Source organism: Opisthocomus hoazin, chromosome 6 (genome assembly GCF_030867145.1).
Source record: "Opisthocomus hoazin isolate bOpiHoa1 chromosome 6, bOpiHoa1.hap1, whole genome shotgun sequence".
Classification (NCBI taxonomy): domain Eukaryota; kingdom Metazoa; phylum Chordata; class Aves; order Opisthocomiformes; family Opisthocomidae; genus Opisthocomus; species Opisthocomus hoazin.
Window position 1 is genome coordinate 1,442,675 of NC_134419.1, and position 19,575 is coordinate 1,462,249.

The 19,575-nt window shown below is 56.1% G+C and overlaps 2 protein-coding genes across 11 annotated transcripts in view; both read right to left on the reverse strand.

Moving 5' to 3' along the window:
- SRSF11 (serine and arginine rich splicing factor 11) overlaps positions 1–19,575 on the reverse strand; it is a 339,983-nt gene that overhangs the window by 44,288 nt on the left and 276,120 nt on the right. The window lies entirely within an intron of this gene.
- The window catches only part of LRRC7 (leucine rich repeat containing 7), a 332,198-nt gene continuing 314,091 nt past the window's right edge, over positions 1,469–19,575 (reverse strand). For 9 of the 10 annotated variants that reach the window (XM_075424242.1, XM_075424248.1, XM_075424249.1 and 6 more), the window contains 4 exons: positions 17,409–17,627; positions 15,478–15,570; positions 12,372–12,446; positions 1,469–8,933 (listed from right to left, as the gene is read on the reverse strand). In XM_075424242.1, the coding sequence (XP_075280357.1) occupies positions 8,826–8,933; positions 12,372–12,446; positions 15,478–15,570; positions 17,409–17,627 (495 nt within the window). In that variant the 3' untranslated portion in view covers positions 1,469–8,825. The remainder of the gene's footprint in view (positions 8,934–12,371; positions 12,447–15,477; positions 15,571–17,408; positions 17,628–19,575) is intronic. The other variant, XM_075424246.1, reaches the window with a different exon arrangement.

Below are 19,575 nucleotides of genomic sequence, written 5' to 3' on the forward strand. Positions count from 1 at the left end.
AAGAGAAGGCTGAGAGGGGACCTAATAAATGCTTACAAATATCTGCAGGGTGGGGGTCAGGAGGATGGGGCCAGACTCTTTCCAGTGGTGCCCAGTGACAGGACAAGGGGAAATGGGCACAAACTGAGGCACAGGAAGTTCCGTCTGAACATGAGGAAGAACTTCTTCCCTCTGAGGGTGACGGAGCCCTGGCCCAGGCTGCCCAGGGAGGCTGTGGAGTCTCCTTCTCTGGAGATACTCAAGACCTGCCTGGACAAGGTCCTGTGCAGCCTGCTCTGGGTGACCCTGCTTGGGCAGGGGGTTGGACTAGATGACCCACAGAGGTCCCTTCCAACCCCTGCTATTCTGTGATTCTGTGATTCTGTGATTCTGTAATTGTGACCATGGGTTTCCTGCAACTGGCTGATTTTTAAAACACTTGGCAACATCGAAATATCTGAGCAGCAGGCAGAGGGGAACGCTGAGGTCTCTGCAGGCCTGGTGCCTGATCTCCGGTAAGGCCGTTCCGCTCACCTCCCTGCTGCTGGGCTGCGCAGCTGCCGGCACCCCAAAGCGTGGCGGGGGGCTGAGGGCGCGCGGCTCGCCTGGGAGCGAGCGCGGTGTGGCTGGCGTTGACACAGTGCACGCTGCCTGGCCGATGGAGCTTTGGGGTTTTTAAGCATATGCATATTAAGTTTTCTAGTCAGTAACTTTTAGTTTTTGTGGGTTTTTTTAATTTAAACATGCTTCCCCCTCCTGAAAGTGATCCCTTTGGTGCCAGTCGTGCTGCATCCGGGCTCTTGATAACAAAAGGCAGAGCTGCTGCCTGCTCCGTGCCCGCCGCGCTGCCGCGTCCCTGTCGGCCCGCGAACGGGAAGCGGGACGGACGCGGCACCTGGGTGGGTTCCCACTGGTGGGCAATCCTGGGGGGGGGGGGGGGGGTCTGGTGTAGACCCTGCCGCGAGCGGCGATGAGCGGGCTGCGCCGTGGTACGACCCGCGCCGGCGCTGCGGGCAGCGTGCACGGGGCCGTGGCAGCACGGGCTGCGTGCCCAGGCACAACGCGTGGCTGAGGCAGCGCTGCCCTGGCCCCGGCTGCTGCTGGCTTCTTCGCAACCTAAAATTCAACACGAAGCTTTGCGTAAATGAGGTCCTTGCTGAGCTTTAGGCCTCGCTCCTCCATCCCGGCTGGCAGCGGGCGGGCAGCCTTCCCAGCGGGTGCACTGGAAGCTCAGTTTTCCAGTCTCTCCCTGACGCAGCGGGTGAGCACAGCGCGTCTTTTCCCGCGTTTGGTGGCAGAGGCCGCGCGCGTCTCTGCAGCGGCACGGTCCGCGGCGGGCGAGAGCGGTGTCGCTGCCCGGGACCTGCACCGCTTTCCCCGGGCCAGGGCCGTAGCGACCGTCTCGCCGGCCACAACTGGCCCAGCAGCGTTTCTGGCAACCTCAGATCCAACAGGAAAAGATGACGAAAATTAATTACAATAAGGTGACATTTTTATTATTTATACAATAAAGAGACTTTTTAATGTTATTCAAAACACTTTTTTTTTTAAATACTGAAAAAATTGGGTACACCAAAGCCGAAAAATGGCTCTGCTATACGCTGCACAGCATCGGTTTCGTCCCTGTCGTCGGTTTCTGTACAGAAGCAAAACGCACCGGGAACACAACACGCACCTCGGGGCAGCGCCGGCCGGGAAGCGGCCCGGGAGGACGCAGCCGGCGGAGGAACACCAACAGCGTGGGTGGCACGGAACCGAGAGATCTAAAATAGAATTCTGAAGTACCTTTTTGCACATAAAATGAAGCAGCTTTCAAGTTCAGTAAGTCTTTATACTGCAAAAAACATGAAGTACATTCACAATCTATGTTAATAAAGTAGTAAATATTTCTTCATTCAGCTTTATTTACATTAATACTGTAATTAAACTGAAAAGTACAGTTAGTCATTTGTCATATAGCAATCTTTGAACACATACAAAAAATGACCATTTTTCTGTATATAATTTAAGCTCAAAATCACAATTATCTCAAAATATTAATTACAATACAGCCATCTCCATCATAATTAAACATGTCTTTTATAAAATGGTAAAACTTTTAATAAAGTAAGCTGTTGGTTCGGAACTGGATACAGTACTCACAAGTAGAAAACGGCACCGGCGCGCGCGGTGCCCGGGCGGGGGCGAGCCCACGCCAGCCAGCAGCGAGACAGAGACGGCCCCGGGCTGTCGACGAAGCGGGGGACGCTGACGCAACGCGGTGACGGCGGTCACCTCCAGAATATTGGCTGGAATCGTCCAGGAAGAGGCTTGGCAAAAGGCTTTTTTTTTATTTTTGGTGGGTTTTTTGTTTTGTTTTGTTTTGTTTTTCTTTGTTACAAGAAACTATTTAAGCTCTATGATTTGCAAACACCCACTTTAGAAATTTTCTTTTCCTTTTGAAATTTGCTTTTCCTTTCGAAATCTGCTTTTCCTTTCGAAATCTGCTTTTCCTTTCGAAACCTGCTTTCCCTTTATGAAATCTGCTTTCTCTTTATGAAATCTGCTTTTCCGCGCGCGCCGAGGCGAGCTGCCCCGCACGCCCTCCGCGGGCGCCCGTGCCCGGCCTCTGGTGCCACGGCTGTGCCGCCCGCGGGGCCGTGCCGCCCGCCGCCACCCAAGGCGTGCCAAACAAAACCAAGCCACCAATTCATCCGTATCCTGTCCAAACGACTGGCCTGAAAGTTGTATCGTTACGTTGGATTCCGCTCGCGCTGGCAAGGCTGAGAAGTGAAATCAATCCTTACGGCTGCCTGCCGGGGAGGGAGAGCGGGAAATCTTTCTGCGCTTGCTTAAAATCAAATTTTGGAGGGCAGGAGCCGGGGGGCGAGCGCTGGGGCGGGACGGGGAGCTGGCACACACCGGCGCGCGAGGAGGGAGCTCAGACTCCGGGTACAATTTCATCCTCATTCGGGAATTCTAAGCATAAACCCCCAGCAGCTGAGACCACGGCTGAGCCTCGCCACCCTCTCCTGCGCCCGTCGATGGGTTTGGGGACGCGCACCGGGGTCTCTGTTCCGTGTTCTCTTGCCATGCGCCTGGGGTCCCCGCGCCAGCCCGGCGGTTTGCTGCCGGGCAGGGGCACCCCGGGGCCCGGCCGTGCTGGCACCGGCGCCGGGGGCTGCTGGCGGGGCCAGACCCCGCACGCCAGCGGGCTGCGGTGCCCCGGGTCTCACTCGGTACCGTCTGTGTCTCCAGCAGACACACGCGTACGTACACACGGATCTGTAACTGCGCCTTCTCCCGACTGCATGAGGCAACCAGATGCTAAACTACAAGCCAGAGAGGTTTAACCAAGGAACGTCTTGACATTCAAAGTGCATCCTAGCAACAGCAAACCCATCTCCTGACCGTCCCGGAATCTCTAGTCGGGTTCTCGGCTCCTGCGGATCAGTGGTGTTCCACGCCACCAGTGACTTCCCTTCCCCGGTGCTCCTGCATCAGCTACAAACACGGCGCTCCCCTCAACGTTTCTTTTCATCCTGCCCTAGACCCTGCACAAGCCTCGGCAGCCCGTCCGGCCGCGCGCCCCGGCGAGCCCCTGCGAACGGCTGCTGTCGCGTCCCGCGGGCGCTCGGCGTCGGGCGCTCGGCATCGGGAGCTCAGCATCGGGCGCTTGGCATTGGGAGCTCAGCATTGGGAGCTCAGCATCGGGTGCTCAGCATTGGGAGCTCAGCATCGGGAGCTCAGCATCGGGAGCTCGGCATTGGGAGCTCGGTGTTCGGCGCTCGGTGTTCGGCGCTCGGCGTTGGGCGCTCGGCGTTGGGCGCTCGGCGTCGGGCGCTCGGCGTCGGGCGCTCAGCATCAGGAGCTCAGCATTGGGAGCTCAGGATCGGGCACTCGATGTTGGGATCTCGCCCCGCGGCCTCGCGCTCGGCCGTGCCCTGCCCCTGCCCTGGCTGGCACACCCTGGCCCCAGCCCGGAGCCGGCGCAGCGCCGGGGCACACGCACGCAGGCACGGACACGGTGAAAACCATCTTGGGAAAGACCAGAAGAGGGCTGAAGACGCTGAATGAGCGCTACAGCCAACAACCGGCTTCTAAACGTCACCATCAACACCCAGAGCAAAACCGCAAGCTGAGAAGGGGCAGAGGGGCAGAGCCACTACGACTGGGGAGGCCCGCAGGCTCCCGGGGGTCGGGTCCAGACTTTTTCTCAAGAAAAGCATTTTGGAAGCAACTTCTTTTTCCTTTTTTTTTTTTTTCCTTCCCTCCCCTTTCTTTTTTCCCCTTGCAACAAGACCGCAGCAAAGCAAACGCGTTCGCCGCAGGCCGGCGGCCGGGCTTTCGGCGCGCAGCCGGCTACGGGGCGCGAGGGGCAGCGCCCGAACGGGAGTGCGGGCACCCACCACCGAGCTGCCCCGCCCCGGGCGCAGAGCCAGGGCAAGGGAGCCGCGTCGCGGGCTTCCCTGTTTGCATCTCGCCCTTCCCTGAGGATTATTAGTTCAGTTTTTATTGCACGGAAAAAAAATCTCAAAGAGCCGACCTGCCCCTTATCACAGAATATCACAGAATCACAGAATGGTAGGGGTTGGAAGGGACCTCTGTGGGTCACCCAGCCCAACCCCCTGCCCAAGCAGGGTCACCTACAGCAGGCTGCACAGCACCGCGTCCAGGTGGGGCTGGAATATCTCCAGAGAAGGAGACTCCACAGCCTCCCTGGGCAGCCTGGGCCAGGGCTCCGTCACCCTCAGAGGGAAGAAGTTCTTCCTCATGTTCAGCTGGAACTTCCTGTGCCTCAGTTTGTGCCCGTTGCCCCTTGTCCTGTCACTGGGAACCACTGGAAAGAGGTTGGCCCCATCCTCCTGACACCCACCCTGCAGATATGTAGAGGCATTTCTAAGGTCCCCTCGCAGCCTTCTCTTCTCCAGGCTGAACAAGCCCAGTTCCCTCAACCTCTCCCCGTAGGGGAGATGTTCCAGTCCCCTCCTCATCCTCGTAGCCCTCCGCTGGACTCTCTCCAGTAGCTCTTCATCTTTCTTGAACTGGGGAGCCCAGAACTGGACAGAATACTCCAGATGGGGCCTCACCAGGGCAGAGCAGAGGGGAAGGAGAACCTCCCTCGTCCTGCTGGCCACACTCTTCTTCCTTGGCAGCGTCAGAAGGCTGCGGAGCCATCTGGGGAGCGTGAACGGAAAAACCGCTGCGTTCTGAGATCCGCCTGCCCGGGTCCGAATCCTCCACGCGAACCCGCAGGCGGGATTCCCCGTGGGGTGAGCCGTCCCCTGCCCCCCGCAGAACCGTGCTTAGCAAAGAAGGACCAACAGCCCCGTCCCCGCCTGGCACCCGACCTGCAGACGGGGCCGCTGGGGACGGGGTCGGCGCGGCCGCGGAGCTGCCAGCGCAGCCAGAAGGCGCCAGCGATTTCCGAGGACTAACGCAAAAACGCGAAGTGGTCCAATTGAAGTGATTCATTTCAGCCAATCTGAATAAAAATAATGTCAAAAAGCGCCTGGTGTTCTGGGGGAGTGGGGGCTGGTGTTGAGGCATCGCCGCGGCAGGGTTCAGCTGGGCGTCCCAGCTCTCCCCCCAGCCCCCTCCCGGGCTCGGTGGCAGTCCTGGCAAATCCGGGACCTCGACGTGACACCGCGCTGCCCTACTGGAACTGAACCGCCGTCCCCTTCCAGTCCCAACCCATCGATGGGAGCACTCAGCAACCCAACCACGCCGCTCCGCACCCAGCCCCGACGGCTCACGCCACCGCGCCTCAGATCCCGCAAACTCGGCACGCGGAAGAACCGCCGGGCGCGAAGCACGGGACCGACCAGCACTGCTGCTCCTGGGCTTCGTTCAGCTCATCGCCCGTCGCCGGGAAGCTGTGGATTCCAGGCCCCCGGCAGAGCCCTCCTCATCCTCCCGACACCGGCCACCCCCTCGCACGGCTCCGGCGTCGCGGCCTCGCTGGGGCGACGGAGGGGTGAGCCCCAGTAAAACCCGACGTCGTTTATTGAAGGGCAATGAGACTCAAGAAGGGCAATTTTGGGCCTGGAGATGCCGTGAGCGGTAGAAAAAGTTTCGATGGGCTCTGCCAGAGCCTCCGCGCTCTGAAACCGCATCCACGCGACGGGAAACGGGAAGCTGAAAACACCGAGCAAACAACGACCCAAAATCAAGCCCCGTGAATTCAGCAAGCTTCCTCAGCCTGGGCTATCAAGAAGATTTTCATTTACTGAACAGCATTAATTATTTAAATTTCTGTTCTGAATAGCCTAAAATCATCTATCCAAGTCGCAGCTTTTCGGATTGGCAGCAGCGACGGCTCCGCGTGGCAGCCGGGGCCGCGTCGCCAGCACGGCAGCTCGTCCTGCTCGTGGGGACAACGCAAACTTCAGGGGACGCGGGAGCCCGCTCGGGCAGCTCAGAATTTATGTTTCATGACTGTTTGTACCAATGAGCTTAACCATTGATCGAGGAGAAAAAGGGCAGTGCCAGCAGCTGGTGAGCGGGGATCCCACCCGGGAGCGTGGCGGGGAAGCAAAGCCCCCAGCGCGGCCGAGCCCCGGGCTGCGGCTCCGCAGCCACCCAGCTCCGCGCTCCGGGCCACGGCCCCGCCGGGCGCTGCCTCCCGTCTGCTGCCACGCACGTCAGGAACAAAAAAAAGGGGAAATAAAAAAAAACAACCCCCAAACAATTCAAAAGCTGGCGCTTGAGCAGAAGGTCAGGGGGTGGTTCCTCCACCCGCTCACCGACTGATCCGTAATTTCGTGGACGGGGCACTTTCTCTCTCCCTTCCTACGCGCATGGGGGTCTTCCCAACGCCGCCCTCTCCTCCCCGCGCGGAGCCCCTCGTTTTTCACGTATTCAGGAGCTGCCAGAGAGGGGTGAAAAACGGCCGAGCCGACTTTGGGAAGCCTGAACCCGCTTGGAAAGCTCGACCCTGCAGTGACGCCCGGCCTCGGGGGCAGGGGGGTTCTCCATCACCCTTGTGCCTGGCACCTGGAGCGGGGCGCGGGGTCCCCTCGCGGCGCAAAGGCACGGGGCGCATCCGCACCTCTGCGGGAGGGACGCCGCGGGCACGGCTTTACGCCGCACGGCAGCGTCGTCTCTTGAGGTTTAGCTTCATCTGATCTTAATCTTAATAACGACCTCGGTCAGCGGGCGCCTGATGGGAAGAGACGAGAGGGTCAAGACTTCTCAGAGGCAAAGCGGAAAGGTACCACGCTCCTGGCCGTGCCCCGTGCCGCAGCTACGCTCCTCCGACCCAGGCTGTTGGGGCGTTGCTAACCCAGCCCCAGAGCCGTGACCGAGCCTGGCCCGGCTCACCCCGTAGCCCATGGCCACCTGGGCCACCCCGGCCGACGGAAACCAGAGCCCTGAAAGCATCATGGGGAGGTTTTCCTACGGTTCTCAGTCACAGACACGACGGCCGCCCGCGGTGCTGAGCCAAGGGCAGCTTCCTTCACGCAGCGCCGCGCTGTCGGCACTCCGGGCCGGGAGCAGCAGCGGGACGCCTGCCCGACGGGTGTCCAAACCACTTCACAGAATCACAGCATGGTCGGGGTGGGCAGGGCCCTCTGGGGGTCACCCAGCCCAACCCCCTGCCCAAGCAGGGTCACCCACAGCAGGCTGCACAGCACCGTGTCCAGGCAGGGCTGGAATATCTCCAGAGAAGGAGACTCCACAGCCTCCCTGGGCAGCCTGGGCCAGGGCTCCGTCACCCTCAGAGGGAAGAAGTTCTTCCTCGGGTTCAGCTGGAGCTTCCCATGCTCCAGTTTGTGCCCGTTGCCCCTTGTCCTGTCGCTGGGCACCACTGGAAAGAGTCTGGCCCCGTGCTCCTGACCCCCACCCTGCAGATATTTGTAAGCTCTGGTGGGAAAGGCGTCCCAGGCGCGTCACCCACCGCTCGCGGTCCAGAAGCGATCGCCCGGGGGAAGGTCAACGGCTGGCGGGCGGCGAGCGCGGCGCGGGCCCGGCCCGGAGCAGGGCGAAACCAGCACAGCGCGAGAAGGGCGGGTGGGGATGCAAGCAGAGAGCCTACGATTCCAAATGAAAAAGTGAAATAATAAAATTAGCAGCAACAAAGGAAGTTTGACTGCCGCCCGTCGCCTCCTGCTCCCGGCCAGCTCCTGCCTGAACCGGCTGCGCCCACCGAGCGGGCTCGCGAGGAGCCGGCTACGCGGGTCCGACAGACGGACGGTCACCAATTCTCATGGCGGTTATTTATATCTAGGTCCCAGAGTTGACAGTATAATTTATTAAGTATCTCACCCTGTATAGTGACATTTTTACTAATTAATATGGAGCCAGCTATACACACTGCATATGTACAGGTATTTTCATAAGGCATATAATATCTTTGCATTGAAAATAAATGAACATTATTAAATTTAATTTAATATATACTTTCTTTGAGGTGTTTATGAAAATATTTTTTCTCTATATTTTTGTATGTGACATGATAGAAAGATTTCATGGGAAGTACAGGTTAATATATTTTATCTTTATAAAGGCATATACAACTTTGAGGCAGTGTTTCCGATGGACAGCAGAATTCCTAAAGAATTTGTATGTGCTTCTGTGTTTCGAAATCATATGAAATTGACTTTAAGAAGTAACTTGGTTAAAAAAACGCACCAATGCACAGCCGGAGGCTGACAATTAAAACTAATACATAGCCACGTGAACAATATATTTATATAGTTAATATATTTTTTTCCAAGATGATTGGTACTAACATAGAGTATTATACATTTGGCACTACCGTTTGCCATTGGTCCAGCAATTGGCAAAAAAAATTTGTTTCCTATGTATAAATCTGTTTGAACATTAGATCTGGCTAGACATATTTACTATTTATAAAAAAATATTTAGACAGTAAGCTCACGTTGAATAACTAGGTCTACTGTGTTCTGGAAACTCTTCAGCAGCAACACAGCTTTCTCGTGTTCCATGTGTACAAAGCTGTGTCCGTTGGCCTGCAAGACAAAAACAAGAGGAGAAATCAAACGAGGTTCCATTTAGTGGCTTCGTTTGGGGGGGGCAAAGGGAAATATGAAAATTGAACCCCAGGGTGGCATCAGCAGGGACCACCTAAGGGTTTCGCGCAAGCAGGCGGCCCCGCGAGAACCGGGCTCTGCTCTGGGCTGCGCGCGGGGCTGGGCCATCCCTGGGCCCCTTCCAGCTGGAAGCACGCTCCGACTCGCCGCCATTCCGCCCGTTCCCTGCAGGAACGGTAACTCTGGGATGGGAGAGCTCCAAAGGCCGGGAAGCCCGCGGAAAGGGAGCGCGGCCGAGCGCCTCGCTGCCTGCCGAGCTCCGGCTCTGACCGCTGCCAGCCACGCCGCTCAGGCAGAGGCACGGATTTACTGAAGAAACCCTTCTGCTGTCGCGCTAATTAAGTCTTCCTGTAACTCATCTGTCACAACGCTATTTCAAATAGTCAAATTTTAACCATAATTACCAGCAGTTTACTGCGTGTGATCGATCAGCCACAGCAGAAGATCTGCTGCCCCACGGAGCGAAGCCGGCCCATGCAGGCGATGACACCGCTGCCTGCAGGCTCCTGCCCCTCAGCCCCCAGGAAAGCCTTGGGACGGCTCCCCGGGTGCCAGCTCAGTGCCCAGACTCTCCAGGAAAGCCTTGGGATGGCTCTCTGGGTGCCAGCTCAGCCCCTGGACTCTCTGGGAAAACCTCGGGATGGTTCCCTGGGTGCCAGCTCAGCCCCTGGACTCTCTGGAAAAGCCTTGGGACGGCTCCCCGGGTGCCAGCTCAGTGCCCAGACTCTCCAGGAAAGCCTCGGGATGGTTCCCTGGGTGCCAGCTCAGCCCCTGGACTCTCTGGGAAAGCCTCGGGATGGTTCCCTGGGTGCCAGCTCAGCCCCTGGACTCTCTGGAAAAGCCTCGGGATGGCTCCCTGGGTGCCAGCTCAGCCCCAGGACTCTCTGGGAAAGCCTTGGGATGGTTCCCTGGGTGCCAGCTCAGCCCCTGGACTCTCTGGGAAAGCCTCGGGATGGTTCCCTGGGTGCCAGCTCAGCCCTGGGACTCTCTGGGAAAGCCTTGGGATGGTTCCCTGGGTGCCAGCTCAGCCCCTGGACTCTCTGGGAAAGCCTCGGGATGGTTCCCTGGGTGCCAGCTCAGCCCCTGGACTCTCTGGAAAAGCCTTGGGATGGCTCCCTGGGTGCCAGCTCAGCGCCCAGACTGTCTGGAAAAGCCTTGGGATGGCTCCCTGGGTGCCAGCTCAGCCCTGGGACTCTGGAAAAGCCTTGGGATGGTTCCCTGGGTGCCAGCTCAGCCCCTGGACTCTCTGGAAAAGCCTTGGGATGGTTCCCTGGGTGCCAGCTCAGCCCCTGGACTCTCTGGAAAAGCCTTGGGATGGCTCCCTGGGTGCCAGCTCAGCGCCCAGACTGTCTGGAAAAGCCTTGGGATGGTTCCCTGGGTGCCAGCTCAGCCCTGGGACTCTCTGGAAAAGCCTTGGGATGGCTCCCTGGGTGCCAGCTCAGCCCTGGGACTGTCTGGAAAAGCCTTGGGATGGCTCCCTGTGTGCCAGCTCAGCCCTGGGACTCTGGAAAAGCCTCGGGATGGCTCCCTGGGTGCCAGCTCAGCCCTGGGACTCTGCAAAAGCCTCGACCCCAGAGCCACCGGCAGAAGAGCGGATCGAGATGCCCTCGGCGAGGTTACAACACAATAATTCGACAGACGAGGTCACCTCCAGAAACAGGGCTGCCCATGGCAGAACCCGCTCTCGCTAGCTTATAGCAACTCCCTAAACACACCAGAATTTAACTAAATACATGCGTATTATACATATATTTTTATATATACACACATATATTTGAACTCTTTCAGACTTTAACCAAGATTCACCAGCAGGTTAGCGAAGCCTTCACGCTTTGCTCAGCCAGCGAGCGCTGCCGACGGCGGCACGCTGCCCACCGCGCCCCGACACCTCCTCGGCCACAGCCCCCCACGCTTTGCCACAACAAAACCTGTTTGCTCCCAGGAGCAAGGACACAGATTCCAGGTGGGAAAAGCTGGAAAGGCTGGCAGGGGCGGGCAGTAAGCCCGAGGCCGGCCGGCGCTCCGGTGTCACCCGGGGGCCACCCAGCAGTCGCCCATGACCAGCGTGGGCTCAGCTCTGGCGACGGGGAAACCTCTGCTCGGCAAGAGCAGCTTCTCAGCGGAAGAGCTGTTGTAGGAGACCCCCACCCAAAGCAGGCTGCACCGGGGGGGTTCTTATTTAATGCAGAAACAAATGACAATTGGAAGCCAACTCGTTCGTCCCTGCTGTGGCCTCGCATTCCCCACAGAACACGCTATGGAATCCACACATATATTTACTCATTGAGTTACTATCTAGTTCTAACTACCAGCCGGAAAGAATGGTTTTGAGCTGAATGATGGAGCCATGAAAACAGAATTTCTTGGCACTGAAGGGCAGCCTTTAACACGTGGGGGCCAACTCGTACGCCCCGCAACCGTGTCCTCCTCGCAAGCCATCTACCAACACGGCTGCTCGTTCTGTAACGGAGAAATCATTCTTACTTCGATGAATAACTTCAGATCTTATGACATGGAGAGGAAAGACACAACAATTCTGCTCTCCCCAGGATCCCAGTGGGTCCGTGGGCTTCTGGGCTTGTAAAGACCAGAGCTGGCTCACTGCAGAAGACACACAGACACACGACACACAGACATACAGACACACAGCCCTGGGCAAACCCATCTTTAGGAAGGACAGCTTCCCTGTGAGCTGGGTGAGCCCACCCAGGGAAGGTCCAGCGGGTGCCGCAGCCGGCGCGTGCGTGGAGGGCGGCAAGCGGCGCCGACAGCGACCGATGCCGAAGGAGAGAGGCAGTGGGTGAAGAGGAACCTCCTTCCACAGCGACCGGCGCGACACAGCCCTCGTCTCCAGCAGGGGACTGTCTCCAGAGACAAATGCAAGCGGAGGTGACGGTGACAGCGGAAAACGGGGGTGGAGGTGAAGCGATGCCGGTGAGTATTAATAATTTCAAGTTCTTACTGCCTAGGGAAGTGGATACTTCTAGCTAGAGGCATTGCTCATATCTGAGAAATAAAACATCCTCCATCACAGTTATCACACAGAATCACACACGGCATGGCAGGGGCTGGCAGGGCCCTCTGTGGGTCACCCAGCCCAACCCCCTGCCCAAGCAGGGTCACCTACAGCAGGCTGCACAGGACCTTGTCCAGGCGGGTCTGGAATATCTCCAGAGAAGGAGACTCCACAACCTCCCTGGGCAGCCTGGGCCAGGGCTCCGTCACCCTCAGAGGGAAGAAGTTCGACATTGAAGCACCATAATAACAAAACCAGCAATTATCGAGTACCAAACCCAACGCCATCGTGCTTCTGAGACGCAAAGACTCGGTTCAGAGAGCAGTGAAAGCCACCCGTACCTGGAGGATCTTGTCGCCAGGCTGGAGCAGGCTGGATGCTGGTCCGTCAGGCTGAACCCTAGTAACAAAGATACCCTATAAGTCAGAAGTAACAGAGGTTAGGATGCTATCACCACGAACTAGTTCCCAAAATACAGGTCTCCCCCTAAATTCTGTCTGGGGGGGGGGCTTTATATATGCTGCCAATGGCCTAAACACTAAACTCTTAATTAATCTGTAATCACACAGTGGAACGGGGCTGTAGCAGCTCTCCATGACCTTCAGCTAGTTATTGCCTGACACAGATACAGCCGTGGGTCATCAGAAAGCAAGATTCCACATCACAAAATAATGTCCAGTTTGAGCAGGGCAAGAGGAACAGGATTATCAGGAGGATAATTAAAAAGGAGCAAGCATTAATTGACTAGAAGAATGCATCCCATAATCTACACAGTAATCTCTGCTTGCTTCCTCAAGGAAAAAAAAGAAGTTTAAAACAATTTCTAAAAAGCAGCCTTGTTATTCAGCCCTTGAGATACTCAGTACCATGGCCTGTAGGGCTGTCGCTTAACCCAGCGTCTGAGCAGTGAATGACTTTGAAAGGGGAAAAATTAAGTCATAAAGGATATTTTTAGATTTGTTTTCACAATTTCAGTAAAATCCGTTACTAAAACCCCAAATCCAAGATGGAGCTCCTCGCTGACGAAGGCATCTGGAGCGCTCCCCACGCAGCCCTGCACCTCAGCACCCTCGGTCTCGCCGGCTCTGCCGTGCCCACCCCGCTGCCGAGGGTGCAGCCCCTGGAACCGGGCGCACGCGGACGCCGAGCCCGCACGCTGCGCGCAGAGGCACCGGGGAAACTCCCGGCTTGGCATCCCCACGCAAAGCGCGCGCGTCCTTGAGGGACGTTACAGCCTTCTGCCCCGTCTTTCTGCTCGCCTTCCGGACACCCGAGCTCCTCGGGAGCGCGGCGATGGGCCGCTTACATTCACAGAATCACAGAATCACAGAATGGTAGGGGTTGGAAGGGACCTCTGTGGGTCACCCAGTCCAACCCTCCTGCTGAAGCAGGGTCACCCAGAGCAGGCTGCACAGGACCTTGTCCAGGTGGGTCTTGAATATCTCCAGAGAAGGAGACTCCACAGCCTCCCTGGGCAGCCTGGGCCAGGGCTCCATCACCCTCAGAGGGAAGAAGTTCTTCCTCATGTTCAGCTGGAACTTCCCATGCTCCAGTTTGTGCCCATTGCACCCCCGTGCCGTTAACTGGGGACACCAGCCTGGCACCGAATCACAGAATCGTGAAGGTTGGCAAAGACCTCTCAGATCATCAAGTCCAACCGTCACCCCAACCCCACCACGCCTGCTAAACCCTGTCCCCAAGTGCCACATCCAGGTGGTGTTTGAACCCCTCCAGGGATGGGGACTCATGGCCGATCACTCCTGTGCTGCCCTGCCTGCTCTCGCCTCGCCGCAGCGCGGTCGGCGAGCCGGGGCACGGGCGCGTGGCCGGGCAGGGGAGCGCTCGCTGCCGTCCCTGCTGCCGTCAGCTCACGGACAGAGCAGGACCACGCGCGCGACTTCCAACCACTGCACATGTGAGGAGACCTCCCATCGCTTCTGTGATACTTAAAACGTGATAAATCTGACTTAACCATGTGGGAAGCAAGGTTTCAGAGCAACAACAAGCAGAAAACCTTTGAGCTATGAATTCCTTCCATATAACCACCCTCTCGCTCCCGTAGTTCGCAGTTGTGCATTTCTGCTCTTGGGAAAACAAAGCCTATCGCCAGCTGACACTGCACGGCACCGATTGCTGGTGCAGACACATCCATAACGGGACACAGACTCTGCTTTAATAATTTCAGGCAAGCGGCAGGCAGTGGCAGCATAGCTTAATTTAGAATTTTAATCGCTTAAATTTTATTTAAAATTTATTTAAATTAAATTTTAAAAATTTATTTAAATTAAATTTAAAAATATATCATAGATTAAACCATGGAAAAAAAAGACCATGATGTTACGAAGTGCAGTTCCGGTGCGCAGTCTCACAGCAGGACACCAGATGTGAGCATGTTCTCAGGGGCAGCCACTAAAATGCCTGCTGGTTACGCACATTAAATGGAACTACTCTGGGAGTTCCAACCAAGGATTATCAATGAGAAAACTGGAAGGAACTGAGTTAGATTGATACTTCCAAGCGCATTTTACATTTCCAATTAGCTTTCTGTTGTAATCCAGAGTGGTGGGGAAATACTTTTCACTAGCACGCAGATCTCAAATTTTTGGGAAGAGATTAAAAGTTTTATTTTCATCGTTTGCCAGACATTCTCCACATTTACAGAAGTCACGGCTGCCTCTCAGAACGGCAGGCAGCGTTATCAAGGAGTATAAACACGTTTAGCTGAGAGGTACCCACAGCACCTGCTTCTCCGCCAGCTCCAGCGAGTTCCCAGGTCTAAGGGTCCGTTCCCAGCCCTACAGCCCCGCGCAGCCGGCGATCACCAGACGTATTCTTCCTCGGCTTCCTTTCACCGGAAGAGATCTACCAGCCCCTCAAACGTGTCACTGCCAGAAGGAGCGCTGAGCCCGCCTGACCTCCAGGCACCGCAGCGGGGAGATGTCACCCCGCAGCCCGGCCCCGCAGCCGGCTCGCCACGGCGTCTGCAAGGCAGCCCCCATCTCCGGACCCGCGTGCAGCCGGGCCGGTTTTATTTGACACGGCTGCCACACGCCCTGGCATTTCAGCTACCTAGGGACGCCACGGGTTTAGCATTCCCTCTAATGACTTTCGTGAAGGTTTAATCAGGGCCTGGATCGGCTCTTGAAAGCAAAAAGCCAGCGAGACAGTTCTCCAGCAAACAGTCTCAAAAAGGATCTGACGCACGGAATCTAAGGCAGACACCCACGTGATTTCTGTTTTGATTCCCTCGGCATCATTAACTAGGGGAAAAAACAGGGAACAATACTCCCCTAATAAATACTCCCCTACTAAAAAAAAAGCCAAGCATGGGAAAAATTCTTTCAACCATCACAACAGAAGTGCATAAAAATTTCACTCTTGTTCTCTACGTCTCCACTACATGGCACTCTAAAATAAGGACCATTTAGAGAGAAATTTATAACTTACCTTATCAGAAGGTTTGAATGGATTTCCTTGTCCACTTATTCCACCACTGATACTAAAACCAAGGCCAGGATTCTTCTCTATTCTCACACAAAACTAGGTTAAAAAGATACGGCAAGATAAATCAGTGCCAACGTTAAAGCCTCTCGAAGCAACGGCATCTCCTCCTCACGTACCCACTTCACCGCTAACGAGACGAGCTGACCCTCTCGAAAGCTGCAGTGCACAGCACAGTCAAAGGCAGCACAACACTGTTATAAACTGGAAATATTTTCATTATTTTAGGCAGCTGCAATGATTCCATAGCGTTCACAGTGCTGCACGTATTTTTGCATGTATTTCAAAATTCTGTTTTCAAGGAAAAAAAACCCTTTAGACTTGTGAACGAGCAGTTCACGTTAGCCAAATTTTTCACTTCAGCATCAGGATAAATCTGCCAGTGAGGCCTCATCTTGTGCACTTTTGTTTTCCCAGCAGGTGCCAGGCGTGCAGCACCCCGGGGCAGACCCAGGGAGCAGCTCCTCCGCAGCCCACGCTGTCAGCACCAGGGCCACAGCCCCTGCGCTCAGCACCGCCCGCGTCCACAAGAGCCTTGCTCCAGGGAACAGTGCTGAGCCTTGAGTCAGGATGACTCTAAATGGCACTGGGTAATTGAATATGAACCAAAAATGACTTCAGTGCAGCTCAGTGACCGCTCACCGAGCCAGCCGGAGCACGTACTGCGAGCCACGCCAGCCACTGTTTCTGCGTCTCCATGGACTCCAGGGACTTCACACAGGCTGTGACCTGCGTGGCTGCCCAGCACTGACACAAGAGAGAGGTTTACGAACGCCTCCGAGCCTTCTGCTGCGAGCCAGGTGCCGCAGACACTGCGATCGCTAAGGCCAGATATGATGGGGACAGGACCAACTCACGACGAATCACAGAATCACAGAATAATAGGGGTTGGAAGGGACCTCTGTGGGTCATCTAGTCCAACCCTCCTGCCGAAGCAGGGTCACCTACAGCAGGCTGCACAGGACCTTGTCCAGGCGGGTCTTGAATATCTCCAGAGAAGGAGACTCCACAACCTCCCTGGGCAGCCTGGGCCAGGGCTCCGTCACCCTCAGACGAAGCTCATCAGCACCCATTCTTCTAGGCTGGGGACACTGGGGCTACAGCTGGCCCTTTGCTGGGCTGAACTGGAGCAGCCGACACGAATCTGAGGAGATCCGCGTCTTGCCAAACACGCTGCACCGAACGGGGCTGCTGGGAACTGGCAGAAACCGCTGACTCGGCATGACCCAGCGATGTCGGGTCTGCTCAGGAACAGAATCACAGAATCACAGAATAGTAGGGGTTGGAAGGGCCCTCTGTGGGTCATCTAGTCCAACCCCCATGCCGAAGCAGGGTCACCTACAGCAGGCTGCACAGGACCTTGTCCAGGTGGGGCTGGAATATCTCCAGAGAAGGAGACTCCACAGCCTCCCTGGGCAGCCTGGGCCAGGGCTCCATCACCCTCAGAGGGAAGAAGTTCTTCCTCATCTTCAGACGGAACTTCCTGTGCTCCAGTTTGTGCCCATTGCCCCTTGTCCTGTCGCTGGGCACCACTGAAAAGAGCTTGGCCCCATCCTCCTGACACCCACCCTGCAGATATTTGTAGGCATTTATAAGGTCCCCTCGCAGCCTTCTCTTCTTCAGGCTGAACAAGCCCAGCTCCCTCAACCTCTCCTCGTAGGGGAGATGCTCCAGTCCCCTCACCATCCTTGTAGCCGCGACGCCAAGTCGTGCCGCTCGGCCAGTTCAAGAGAAAACGTGCGGTGCCTGGTGCTGGGGCAGGGACCCCAGCGGCTCGTCCGTCCCCGCTCAGCCGTGCTCCCCACGCTGCCCCGCGCCCAGTGGGAAAGGCCAGAAAGCGTTCGCCGAAGCGGTGCTCTACAGACAGAGCTCCTCACCTGCTCCTGGTAGGCGTCCGTGCTCCTCTGGCCCTTGGTCTGGATCAGGCAGCGCCCCGGCTGCGGCGCCCGGGAGCTCTGCGAAGAGGGAATCTGAATGGGCAGCGGCGGCTGGAACGGCTGGATGGTCACTTTGCTCAGGTTTCCCTCGTACTGCTGCTCGCGGCTCCGATGCTGCAGGCTCTGCGAGCCCATTAAGGTCTGGATGTGGCTACCTGCCTGTGGGTAACGCAACCCGTTAGGCCAGAAATTCAGGAAGCTGAAAAGAAGCAATTATTACAACTTACAGAGTCAAGGGAAAGCAAACCTCTTCGCTCCTGCCAGAGGTTTGCCTTTTGACCACAGCTGGAAACAACCACGATTAAAAGCAGCGAGGATACGCCTGTTGTATTTAGTGGCCCTGGGAATTTCAGGGAAATTAGCCGTATACAGAATGCTCTATAAACAGAAAATATTTTCTTCCTCATGCCGTGACATTTGCTTCTGCTCCGAATGTTTTGTGAATGGAGAACATTTCATAAATTGAACTGGGGTGGATTATTCATCACAGCGGAGTCTGAGGGTACTGCGATGCGTTTTTTCCTGCGGGTAGCTTGGAATAAGGGATTCACCACAAACAGAGACATTTGCCACTATCGTGCACCGTGTACGGCAAGCACGCATCGGTTAAACTCTGTGCCTTGTCCTAGGAACACACGGGGCTTTTACAACGTATGAGTAACCAAATCCTCAAATTTCTACTACGATATCCACCAATTTGAAGCTCTAATACTTTGTAAGCGAAATACGGCATTTCATTGACCCGGCCTTTTGCCATTTTCAGAGAGAAACGGCTGGCTGCTGTCGCTGTCCCCCCGCTCCGTCCCCGCTGCCTCTCCCGCCTGCCGCTGCGACCTGCCGGGTGAGCTCTGCTTCCCGCGTCCCGCTCCTGACAGGGTGAGCCTGCACACTTTCTTCAGCACGCAGCCTCGACTGGGGCACCCGAATCACAGCGATATTCGAGGCAAACCTTTGCAAAATAAATTCAGCTGAGATGCTTTTTACTTTTCATCTTTACAGGATACAGATGCTGTTGCTTATGAACAATCACGTGCAGCTTAGCTATAAGGGAATGAGCAGAATTCATGCTCCGCTCTATGATCAAATGCTGGTACCTCCACGGAACCACGCACCCCTGCCAGCAAGAGCCTTCAGATCCTGCACACCCACCACCCAGCGCTGCCGTCTGAACAGCCTGCGCGGGGAAGAGCGTTACGACCGCACGTGGCAGTACCGCCAAGTCTCTCTGGACAAACCAGACCCACTTCAATGATGTTTCACAAGAAGTTCACACCAGCCAACGCCACAACCACGTCTCGTCATGAAGGTCTGCTCCTCAGTACTACTGAACCCTCACGATCCTGCTGGAAGAGTCACCAATTGGGAGACTACCTTTTAGACAAGATTAAATGTCCTACAGCAAAAGAGCAAAACATTTCTTACCCCTTGGCCAACCCTCTGGCCTCGGAAGTTGTAACAACCAGGGCATTAGAATTAATTCACAAAATCACAGAATCACAGAATAGTAGGGGTTGGAAGGGATCTCTGTGGGTCATCTAGTCCAACCCTCCTGCCCAAGCAGGGTCACCTACAGCAGGCTGCACAGGATCTTGTCCAGGCGGGTCTTGAATATCTCCAGAGAAGGAGACTCCACAGCCTCCCTGGGCAGCCTGGGCCAGGGCTCCGTCACCCTCAGAGGGAAGAAGTTCTTCCTCATCTTCAGACGGAACTTCCTGTGCCTCAGTTTGTGCCCATTGCCCCTTGTCCTGTCACTGGGCACCACTGAAAAGAGCTTGGCCCCATCCTCCTGACCCCCACCCTGCAGATATTTATAAGCATTTCTAAGGTCCCCTCTCAGCCTTCTCTTCTTCAGGCTGAACAAGCCCAGCTCCCTCAGCCTCTCCTCGTAGGGGAGATGTTCCAGTCCCCTCACCATCCTCGTAGCCCTCCGCTGGACTCTCTCCAGTAGCTCTTCATCTTTCTTGAACTGGGGAGCCCAGAACTGGACACAGTACTCCAGATGGGGCCTCACCAGGGCAGTGTAGAGGTGAAGGAGAACCTCCCTCATCCTGCTGGCCACACTCTTCTTGATGCACCCCAGGATTCCATTGGCTTTCTTGGCAAAATT